Raw genomic sequence first — 12,611 nt, 5'->3', positions numbered from 1 at the left:
TCAGTTGGTCGGGTATCACACTACAAAGCAAAAGGTCACTGGTTTCGATTCCCAGTCAGTGCACATGCCTTGACTGCAGATTTGGTCCTGCAATACCCAGTCAGGGTGCATAAGAGAGGCAACCAATCAGCTGTTTCTCTCTATATATTCCTTCCCCTCTCTCTAAAAATAAATAAAAATTTTTAAAAGGAAGTAAAATCTATAATACAGGTTGTAGATTGAACATACAGGCACTGGAGAACAAGATGTCAAGAATGAGTTTTGGGGGAGGGCATAAAAAATTGGCTGAAAAGGAACATCAGAAAAGGATCCTGTTTTTATTTTGTTTTAAAAACTTTCTCAGGGGGTGTTGGAGAGTAGATACGGTCAGGTATTTCTTAGAAATATCTAAGAGGAGGCATCAAGTAAGTAGGAAAGATAAATTTTTTAGGAGACCAATCTTTACCAGTATCAACAATCAACCTTGAACAACAGGAAAACAGGGTACTGTGTCTCGTAAGTCAAAGAAGAGGGGGTTTTAAGAAAGGTGAAGAAGTCAATAGAATCAAACACTGCTAATAAGTCAAGGAAGATAAAGGTCTAAAGAATGTCCTCTGGATTTAGCAACATGGAGGTCTTCAATAACTTGAGTGAAAGCTATGTCAGAATGATGAGACTGGCTGGGTATGCTGAAGAGCAAGTGGGAGATTAGGGAATGGAGACTGTAAGTAGAGATCATCTCTCTCTCTATGACACACAGACATGGACAACAGTATGGTGATGGCCAGAGGGCAAGGAGGGTAGGGGGACGAGAGAAGAGGGCAAAGAGGGGATAAATAGGAATGGAAAGAGACTTGACTTTGGGTGGTGAGCACATGATACAGTATGCAGATGATGTTTTACTAAGTAGTACACTTGAAACCTGTATGATTTTATTAACCTGTATGGTTTTATTAACCAATGTCACTCAAATACACTCAATTAAAAAAAAAAAAAAGGAAGGAAGGAGAGACAAAATGGGAGCTGCAGGATGAGAATAAATGAGATGAGAGGTCGAGTGAGAAGTTTTTGTCTGTTAGTTGTGTGGCTGGTTGGTTTTATGATGGGAAAGATTTGAGCATGCCCAATTAGAAAATACAGTTGAGAGGGAGAGGTTGCCTATATAAGACAGGAGGGACAAAGCTAAGTTCCTGACAAGAGAGCAGTCGTGAGGAAGGAGGATGAGCCTCCAATAGGAGCCAGGACCTCCATTTACTATAAAAGGAGGGAATGAGGATTAAATATGTGTAAGTACAGGCAGATTTATATACTGGAAAAGATGAAGGTTCCTATATGATGACCTCTACTTTCCTCTATAAAGGACAAGGTCTTCAGCTGCGAGGTGGAGACAGTGAACTGAGTTTTCACATAATCCCTGTGAAGAACAGGACAATGAAAAAGTTACAGAAACAGTACAACTGCTAGGCAATTCTGAGGGCTCATTTGAGGTATGTGATCATGAGATTATAGTGGAGTAAATCTGCCCTGTTGCCCTACAGACCACTCCTGCAGCTGGAGACTAATGAAAACATACTTCTTTTTTGCACCATTAATTTCCTCCTTACCCATCAGTGGGACCTGGAATAGCCCCCTTCTCCCCACCAGTTTCATTTCCCAAACTGATTCAAAGGTGGTACAGGAGAAGTAGAATTGCATTTATTCTACACTAAACATCTTATGATTAGGAACATCTAGAAAAGAATTAAAAGTTTCTAAAGACCCTGGAGCCAGTGCTCAAGGCCAAACTATTAACCGCCTATTGGAATAACCTGTCTTCAGAAAAACAACTTTTGACAAGTATTCAGAGTTATCACACTGGGATTCCATTTCTAAGCAGAAATATACAGAAACAAGTAGTAAACTTCAAATCTTTACCTTGATGGGTATGAATTATCACTTTCTTAAATCAGAAAGCACAAATATTCTTTTGTTTAAAAATCAACTGTACAGAATTATAATTTCTCAGGTCAAAGTACATGATTATTTTTTGATTATGAGAACTCACTTATGTGATGCTTCCCAGGCTTCCTCTTCTTCCAGAATATCTCTTATGATGTCTGAACTGGAACTAAAAGGATATATGTTAATATTGCCAGACAACAAAGATGGTATGGTTCAATCTATATAAGATTCTAGAAAAGGTGAACTAATCTATAGTGACAGAAAGCAAACCAGCAGACCAGGTTACCTGTGAGGGGGCTGGGGATAGGCAAGGAGGAGTTACACAGCAGCAAAAGCAAACTCTGATTGTGGGGGTGGTTTCACAGCTGCATATGTACGTCAAAACTCTTCCAAGTGTGTGCTTCAAATATTGAGGTTTATTCTACAGTGATTTCAATAAAGCTATTTTTAAAAATCTTTGTAAGTTAGCAATAATTATGAAGAAAAACCCCAAATCTTAAATAAATCCCTCAACATAAAACCTGAATTCAAATGGTACAAAGTCACGGCCTTTTCAATTTCCCATGGCAGCCCAAGATCAAATCATGTCTTAAAAACTGCTATCTAGCAATGAGATTCACAAGAGATGCTAAATTCCTAAGTGGCTTATAATCCCTTTATAAGCAAAGTAAAGTAAAATTTAATTAATTTGCACTGTGCTAAAAATGGAATTTGTTACAATGCAACCTGGCTTACAGTGCTGTGTGTTTCTGGCTGATCTGTGCAGAGCAAACAAAATTATAGAGGGCATGTATTGTTTCTTTACAAGGACTGTTTTAAGGCTTTAGCATCTTATTCTTACCAAAATAAATTCCTACCAAATAAATATATTTTTAAAAAGATATGTGTGTATCAATATCAAAAAAGCATTTCTGTAGATATCCAAAGATAGAATGTCATGGGCTTGCAAGGTCAACTCAGAAGCAGCGGTCACCACACCAGCATGGAAAAGGAGAAAACAGAGAACGAGTCCTCAGGTGCAGAATGACAGGTCTGGAAATGCTGGCGTCTATCATATTTCCAATGATACTTTAATAGATAAAAAGCTTAAAAATTGTAAAGATTTAAAGTGGTGTCAATGAATCATTCATAACTGCTTCTGACAAATCACTTGAAAGCAATGTTTGCCTATGATTCCTGGGAAGAAAAAGGTAGTAACAGTCCATAAATACAGTTCTGTACCAAAAGTTTTATTCAGAGGATTTCCACCCAAACCCTGGAACTCCAGGAGCTCTGTTCAGGGCCCCTCTGCCTGTGGTCCACGTGTGTAATGGCCCACGTGTGGGGGTTCCCATCACACCTCAAGTAGAGTGGCCCTCCGATATAGCTGCACAATAGTCCCCAGGCTTTTCAGAATAAAAATTCTCATATGGTGGTAGCAATACTTTTAGTACTTGTGGCTTGACAAAATACATAATGATAATGAAGCATTATAAAATCAGTAATACTTTTAGTTTATATTTTATTCATGATGGCAGCACATGCACACATTTTTAAAACAGCAGTGCATGCATTTGTGAGACACTCTATTACGTCCGCAGATGGTTTTTGCCGTGCAATCATTCCTTCAGGCCCCGGTGGGAACCCCTGATCAAGCCTATCAAGAGTACCTAAGCCCCTACTACCCTCTCACATCAAGGACGGTCCACTGTTCACCAAGTGCTCCTGAAAAGAAAAACATTAATTTCTCATTGGCCATCCTCACCTTAGTGCACACTGACTTACAACAAGCTTTCCCACTAAACCGCTAGCTAAACATAGTTTTTATCAGCAGGGAAGAGGGAAAAGCAGGAGGCCTTAAAGAGATCCACAGCCAATTTTACCAATTTTATTATTTTCCTAAGAGAAAGACCCACACAGCCACTCACTAGGGAGGACTTAGACCCACTGCCAACCCTATATTCCCATTAGATCGGAGTCAGTCTAAACCTTTCCAATCCCAACCTTTGTTATTCCTTAACTTGGTGATAAATTATTCCAACTTTATAAAGAAAGCTGGAGCTCCTTTAATGTAACTCTTTCATTCCCTCTCTTTCCTCAAATTATACCAATGCCCTCATCCATTCTTTTTCTGCATGGAGCAGCAATTTTCAACCACTGTGCCACAAGAATTTTAGAACATGCAGTACCTATTTAGACAGACAATCAGTCACTGTACTGATTGGCTATCATTCCGGTTAGTAACTGAGCTGGAGTAGAAGGCAGGGTAGTGAGAACTGAGGCAGTCATGGAGCTGTGTGGTCTGCCTGGTCAGTGCCACTGAGTCTCAGGAAGAGGAGATTGCAGGCAACTTTTGAGGTGTGTTTTTGTCTACCTCCTCTACCATCTGTTTTTCCTGAGGTAGCATAGCAAAAACCTCTTAGATTTATGTCATTAATGTACTGCAAATATTTTCCTTTAACAATCCAGTTATTTGTACTGGTGATTTGAGGGCCGCCTGGTAAATTGATCACAGATTACTAGGTTAGTTGACAAGCTTGGCCATTCTGCTTACTTAGCTGGAATGGTAGGGATGCTTTGTAACCTTCCTGTTAAAAAAAAATCATATGTGTGTATTTGGAGGTATCAGCAAGAAGCTGACTTCATTTCTCTAGCTAATGTAATACCTACCAGGACCCAGAGCCACATGACCAGCACCTAATCCCAGTCCTCTAACTCAAGGGTTTTTGACAGGAACAATTTTGTCCCCTAGGGGGTAGAAATTGGTTCTTGGGGGCAGGCGTGGCCAAAATATCTTACTCTTTTTATGTATAAAGCACAGTATATGTACGACACATATTTACATATACATTACATTTGTGGCATTAAAATTTCCTGGAGGGACAATTAGGAAAAATTGTCTAAAAAGACTAGTGGGGGTGGGGGTGGGGTGGGGACAAAAATAAAAAACGTTGAGAAGCACTGTTGTTGCTCAGTCCCAGTGATTTTCAGCCTTTCTCATCTCAGGGCACACATAATTAACTGAAATTCTGCAACAGACCAAAAGATCTATTTTTTTCGTATTTAACCAAAAAAATAAGTATAACTTTGATTTATTCACACTGAATGGCTGTTGTCATTTTTTTATTTGTAGTGTAAGGGGCTCAGTTGGTTGGAGCAACGTCCTGTAGACCAAAAGATTACAGGTTTGATTCCTGGTCAGGGCACATACCTAGGCTGTGGGATGGGTCCCGGTCAGGGCGTGTATAGGAAGCAACTGACCCATGTTTCTCTATCTCTTTCCCTCTGCCTTCCTCTCTCCCCAAAATTAATAAAAACATATCCATGGGTGAGAATTTAAAAAAAGTTGGGGAGGTTTAAAGTTTACCTAAAATGAAGTTCCAGGATTATCTGCTATATCTGCTGCTCCAATTCTAGCCACCACTGGGAAATGAAGTGCTGACACTAATACAATTAAAACTACCAGACAGAACTGTTCATTACTTTTCAAAGTTGTGTACTTACTATATTCTACTCAGAAGCCACGTTCCTGAAATTAAGTGAACAATTTCACAAGTAGGATTTTACAGAGACTTGGACTATGGGGGCATAACAGTCAGTGGTACTAAAATTATCATTCTCAGATCTCTTCCTTGTGAATAGAAGTAAGTAGTATTTCTGAATTCTTAGAACATTTTAATATGCTTTGGAGATAAAAATAATTCCTTTAATATACTTACAAAACTCTTCCACAAGAGAAAATAATGACTCACTCTAGTCTACCTAGGTCGAAGCATACATAAATCTACACAGCAAGAAGCTTTTAATTCTTAGACAAAGCATGTTTTCAGAGTAAACTGCAGCTTCTCTGTTTCAGTTGGAGCGTTCTGTTAAGCCAGGCTTTAAGAAGCTGGATAAATATGAGGTCTGATACATAAAAGTCATAGCTCCCTATGGAAGGTTGTTCATATTGTGCTCCCTAAGCTATTATTATCCAGATTAAATACATATGAGAAAGCCTTATCAGAAAAAAAACAAAACCCAAAAATCAAACAAACAAAAAAACAAGTAGAAATAACTTCTGTTTGGTGTGGCTCAGTGGATCGAGTGCCAGCCTGCAAACCAAAGGGTTGCTGGTTCGATTCCCAGTCTAGGGCACATGCCTGGGTTGCAGGCCAAGCTCCCAGTAGGGGGTACTTGAGAGGCAACCACACATTGATATTTTTCTCCCTCTCTAAAAATAAATAAATTAAAAAAATAAAAATAAAAGCTTCTTGAAGTCTATAAAACTTCCAACCTCTGTTCAGGAAGATTCTAGTAGGTCAACCACAATTAGTGTTCCATACCATTTGGACCTACTATAAGCTCCAGGTTTCAGCTGGTTTTGTTGGTTGGTAGGTTGTTGGTCTTTGGCCTTGCTGGTCTTCCTAAAATACTGGTATTTCACTTTTGTCATTCTGACCAAAAGTGTAGCACATCTTCTTGGACAAAGGTAAACACTGTTTTTACATACTACTCTATGGTATCTCATTTCGTTCCATTATAGTCAAGATTTTACCCACAAAGTGGAAAAGTAACGTGCCAAATACCTCTGGCAAAGGTATGATTGGTAATACTGACCAGAGGGAGAAAGCACAAATTTTAGCTTCAAAATTAAAGTTTCAGTTAGGTTTCTTTCACTTATAACTTTGGGCAAGTTGCTTACTCTTTCCAAGTCTCAACAGCCTCACCTATAAAGTCAGGATAATAACACCTGTGGTTCATAGAGATACTTTTAACGTTAGTCAACAGAACACATAGAATGTTTAGCATACAGATTGGCACATAATAAGTGTTCGATAAATGTCAGCTCCATTTTCATAAAACACATTTGAGTCTCAATTACCTGAATAATTGCCTTAGCACTATGCTTCAATTTGGCCTAGGAAACCTGGTCACTATCGAGCTCTATTTTAATCTTTGATTTCCACTGTTTCTATGACACCAGGGTGCAAATTCATCAGAACCTGTATTTGTTCAGCATGGCAAGTACACAGGGTACTGTCGGTAAGAAAAATGCAAACATCTGTGATAAAAATCCTGTGGATTAAAGATTACTTACAAGTGAGATTTTTCTATGATCTTGTAGTTACTCCCCATTCCTTCTCATAATTGTGGCATTAATTTGAACATGGTTGGAAACAGCCAACTGAAAGAACAAACTCCTTCAGGACAGTTCACCAGAGGGGTGATGGCGTGGGCACAATGCCCACCAGACAACGGGACTTGAATAAATGCTGTGGTCCCCACAAACCCCGCCTCAATCCCCCCTTTCAGTACTCCGTTCTGCAGGGTAAGCAAAAGTTATGCCAAAACGTTAGCAGCAGGCTGACAATAACATACTAGGAGAGTAAACATCCTAGGTTCAAAAAAAAATCACTCCATGATGACAGTGACAGAAATGACCACTTCGTGAGCAACTACTTCCAGAATCATGATAATTAGCTTGCACACACGGCCTTTAAGTCCTACAGGCACACCAGGTTTTACCCCAATCTGACAGATGGACAGTGGCTTGGAGAAATTTAAGGAAAAAAACAGGAGAGTGAATGTGAAACTCATCTTTCTACTACATCATGTTGCTTCGACCAGTAGTAGCAGAAAATGCTATTAAGCCACAGAGTTAAGAACGCCACCTCTGGCAATGCATTCGCCAGGGAGGTTCTGTCAGATGGCATCAACAAGGCTCACAGGCAAAGCAAGGCTAGGACTTTCCCTGCTCTCCACTAGATCTAGAAAAAGATAAAATGAAGAAACCTTCAAATATGAGAACAATACCAGGAAGAACTTGTTTATCAAGTAATAAATGCTAAGTCCTTAAAAAGAGAGGAAACCAAAAAACCAACTTAGTTTATATATTCTTTCTATTCATTAACAATATACGACCATCTCATTTGCTTTTTAGAATCACCCAGGAAGATTACAGGGCAAAACAAAACAAACTATCATTACATTTTATCAATGAGGAAACTGCAGCCCAGGAAAACTAACTCAACAAACAAGCACAAAGCCATGGCTGAACTGACCCCTCACTGTAGAACAAGTAAGACTGACTATGAGGTGCACGAATCCAATGGATGTGTATCCGTCTCAGGGACTCAATGTCATAGTATCTTAGGTGAAGATACATTTCTCGAGCAATGTCTTACTCATCCAAAGAATAGACATCATGTATCACGCAGTTTAAGCTCTTCTGAAACCCCAAAAGATATTTTCTTTAAAAAATTCTGACTAACAAAATTTCCTATATTTTGTCTAAAAAATGTCAACAAACAAAATTTACCACATGAAACAAGATGAACCATTTAGCTTTCGGGAATAACCTGAAGTTCATAAATGTTCCCAGACAAAAGGCTACATAATAAGATACAAAACAGTAATGTATATTAGTAGAAAAAGATTTTGTCACAACATCAAATTCATTAAATGTCACATTTTAACAGTTAAAAATCCAAGTGTAGCCCTGGATGGTGTGGCTCAGTGGACTGAGCACTGGCCTGCAATACAAAGGGTCACCAGTTTGATTCCCAGTCAGGGCACATGCCTGGGTTGCAGGCCAGGTCTCCAGCAAAAGGCATGAGAGAGGCAACCACACACTGATGTTTCTCTCCCTCTCTCTCCTCAATCCCCTCTATCTAAAAATAAATAAATAATCCTTTTAAAAAATACAAGTGTAATGTGTCAATATTCCAAAAGCAATTATAAGGATTTTTAAAAATTACAAAGCTATCACTGAATTATAGAAAGATACTTACAACTTAGGTTACTGTTCAGTTACTTTGGTGTTTTCTTTAGATACTGTTTTGTTTTAATTTGACCAGAAACATAATCTTATTTAGCAATTTTTCTAACAAATTGGATGCCCCCAAATTACAAAATCCCATTAATATATGTGTCTCACCTTACTGCCTGCATCACTGAACTTTATTGACCAATTTATAACAGTGACATTGATGAAGACAGTGATGATTTCCAAAACCTTATTTTAAAGCACCTCTTTTTTGTTTAAAGTAACCTAATACCTTTATATGGTTGGAAGTCAAAATGACATAAAAAGAAGTACACCGAGAAGTCCCACTTTTCAATCTGGCCCTAGCCAACCTGTTCCCCCTCGTCTCCAACAAGTAATCACTTATTAGTTTGTTTATTCTTCTGGCATTTCTTTATATAAAACTAAATACAAGAATACATCCTTTCCTCCCCTTTTAGAAAAATAAAGAATGCTATCTATGCTGTTCTGAACTTTGGCCTTTTCACTTCCAAGCAAATACTGAAAATCTCTCCGTGTTAACAGAGAAATTTTCCTTTTTTAATAGCCACACAGTATTTCATTGTGTGGATATACTGTAGTTTAATCAACCAGCACCAGGTAATGAAAACATGAATAGGTTCTAGTCCTTTGCTGTTATAAACAATGACTTGATGCACAGCCCTGTGCATAGGTCATTTTTGCATGTGTGCAGTGCAGGTGCATCTGTAGGACAAGCTCATCGGAATACTGGGTAAAAGGCAAACACAACAGTACTTTTGGTTGATCTCATCAGATTTCTCTCCTTAGGGACTGTATCATGTAGCAATGTAACCAGTTAATAGGTGTGTGTTTTCCCCACGGCCTTCCAGCAGAGTATATTAGCAAATGTTAAGATTTTTGCCAACCTCACCAGGTGAGAAATGGATGTAATTAGCATTTCTCTTTCATCAAACTGCTCATGACTTTTGCCCACTTTTCTACTGGGTTTGTGGGTCCTTTCCTTCTCAGTCTCCAGGTGTACAAAATAAATACCTATTCTTTAATGGTTTTTAAAAGGGTCTATTAAAGGATAAGAAAATGTATTAGCATGTCTTCTTTCATTGCCAAACATTTGCACTAGGTTATATCTGAAACTTAAACATTTTTTAAAGATATATATTTGAAATTTTTCTCAGTGGAGCAAAAAGAATTCCAAAGAAGCATCTATTACATGTATCTTAATTTTAACTCTGGTTGCAATCCAAAATCAGATTTGTCTGATTTCCTTCTATTACCCCGCACTGTCCCCTGTAGTCAATGTGGGAACCATGGCTAATGCCAGTTAGCTGCCTAATCTGAGCTGTACACCAGCAATTAACATGCAAACAAACACCTATTTATCTGACTTATCACCAGACTAATCTCATTTAAAATTCTTGACCACAAATCTCCAATGGGCAACCCTCACTACCAGAGGATCCTACAACACTTCTGTTTTTCTCTCTCAAAAAGACTTTCTTAAATTGCCTACCTGCCATCCTAGCCCATTCTCAGCTGGTAAACTGGCCTCAACTCCATTAAGAAAATGAAAGCAACCAGGCAGGATCACCATTCACCCAGTTGCTGAAGCCAAAAATTTAGGATTCATCCTTGATGTTGAGCTTTTCCTTGCTTACTGTATCCAAACCAATCCTACCTCCAAAATATATGCCTCCCCATTTCAACCTTCACTGTTATTATTCTGATTCACTCCACCATAAACCCTGGAAGAGATCATTACAAAAACCTTACTGGTCTCCCCACTTCCACTCTCCCACCACCTCTAGCCTCCAACCATTTTCACAGCATCTAAGGTCATTCTTTTAAAACATACAAACGAGACCACATTGAATTGGATTAATATTGATGTCAGTTGATCCCCAAATTGGGCTATAAATTCTATGTAATTGCAACCAAAATTCCAGCAGAATTTTTTTTTTGGAAGCAACTGGCAAGTTGATTTTAAAGTTTACATGGAGATACAAAAGACCTAGAACAGCCAAAGAATTCTGAAGCCCATGGCAGGTGCCTCTGGCCTCTAGCATCGCCTCTTTCTGACACACACACACTAACATTTTCTGTGTAACAGGAAAAGGGTTGGGAACTGCTACATTACAGAGAAGCATACCTTTTAGACCAATGACTTTAAATCCTTATAAAAAGTGAAGAAAAGTACTGTGAGTTGTTTTTTTAAGGAAGAGAAATACAAAGACATTAGGTGAATTTACAGATATAATTAAACATTTGTGCTTATGCTTAACTTACACATTGGAGAAACAAAAGAAGACACAACTCTGAGAGTCTAATTTAAGGAAAAATTATTTTAATTAGCAAAATTTTCACTGCCAAAACTAGATACAAAATTAAATTCTCAAGTTACATGGGCAAGGAGACAAAGTCACAATGCTTCGTTTTGTTTTCCTCTTTAGACTGTTGGCAGTGTAAATAATTGAAAAATAAAACCCAACTACTAAAAGATAAGGAAATCATATTAACAGGTTATAACATGGAGGCCCATGAAAAGAAACAAATTAAAAGACAAGAAAATCTCAGGGATGAGAATTTCCTCTACCACCCAAGAAGCCTTCACTTGATTACAAGTTTCTTTGATAATAGGGCCTGGGAGGCTGGAAAGGAAGCTCACAATGAGATTAGCATGTCTTCTGCACAAGCAGGCCAGCTTCTATATAATCTACCCAGCTGCCCATCCTGAGAATGCACATTCAGCTCTGCAAATGGGGGGTGCCTGGCCAATACCAACTGTCAAACCAGAGAAACCCAGTATCAAGTCCAAGTTCAGGCCATAAAATTCCAGCCTTTATGATCTAATGTTCTGGCACATATTTTTAAATGTTCATTCATGCTGTTACCCATACAGATAATAAATGGCTAATAAAATGTACTTACTAGGGCAAGAAAAGCATACCTAAGCACACATCAATGAAATCTTAAAGGTTTTTACAATCGACTTCTACAAAATCACCTAAAAAAAAACAAGCCTCTGCAGCTGAGGCCTATTATGCTTTCACCTCTCTGAGGCACAAGAACAATGTGTACTACTTATGTGTTATGTGGTAGATGAACTGGAGCACACAGAGTCAGCAATTTCACATGTGCCCATGCTCCAGAGTGTGACCATCTGTGTGGGAGTAAAGAGAACAGAGAAGGCGTGCAAATTAACACTGCCTGTCCTCCTGGCAAGGCAACCATAAGATGCAGCACCTAAACCCAGGCATTCTGGAGAGTAACATGGGGTGCTATCAACAACGATGCCAAGGAAAGAAATGGAAGCCAGCCTATCTCAGGGAAACCAGAACAAATGGTCATTCTATGTCTAACTGATATTTTGAACAACTCCATTAAAATGCTACTGATAAAGGAAACAATGGTGCCCAATACAAAAGTTCTGATATAACTCACATTACAATGGGGAAAAACCTGGGCTGAGATTTATTGGTTTCAACTCTATTCACTGAAGAATGACTTAAATTTAGTCACATCACCTCTCTGAGTCTCCATTTCCCTACCTGTGACATGAAGCTACCATATTTAATGACTTCCTGAGGTACCTTCTAACTTGAAAATGTTTTTATTTTATCCTAATGTGCCTTTTTCCCAGGTTCTAAGTTAGGTCTCCAAGGAACCTTCATAACATCTGTTCCTCTGATTTAAAATCAAAAGTAGTGGAGCTCCGGCGAAGACGGAGGCGCAGGTAGAAACACTGCACTTCCTCGCACAATCAAAAGAAGGATAGCAAACAATTTAAAAACAACAAATAAGCAGAACTGCGAGAAAATCAAACTGCATGGAACTCTGACAACCAAGGAGATAAAGAAACATTCAACCAGACCAATAGGAGGGGCAGAGAGGACCTGCCGCGAGGCAATGGACTGCATGGGCAAGGCAGGAGCTGGCTGACTGGGAA

General features: G+C 38.8%; 1 protein-coding gene across 2 annotated transcripts in view; it reads right to left on the bottom strand.

Annotated features, from left to right (window-relative positions):
- Window positions 1-12,611, bottom strand: part of RAD18 (RAD18 E3 ubiquitin protein ligase) — a 113,680-nt gene that overhangs the window by 15,905 nt on the left and 85,164 nt on the right. The window contains exon 12 of one of the 2 annotated variants that reach the window (XM_028518897.2): window positions 2,024-2,086. The exons of the other annotated variant lie outside the window; for it this stretch is intronic. Within the exon in view, the coding sequence (XP_028374698.1) occupies window positions 2,024-2,086 (63 nt within the window). The remainder of the gene's footprint in view (window positions 1-2,023; window positions 2,087-12,611) is intronic. 2 annotated transcript variants of the gene reach the window in all.

This window comes from Phyllostomus discolor, chromosome 7, assembly GCF_004126475.2.
Source record: "Phyllostomus discolor isolate MPI-MPIP mPhyDis1 chromosome 7, mPhyDis1.pri.v3, whole genome shotgun sequence".
Lineage (NCBI taxonomy): Eukaryota > Metazoa > Chordata > Mammalia > Chiroptera > Phyllostomidae > Phyllostomus > Phyllostomus discolor.
Note: the sequence above shows the minus strand (reverse complement) of the source record. Positions and strands in the feature narration are given on the sequence as shown.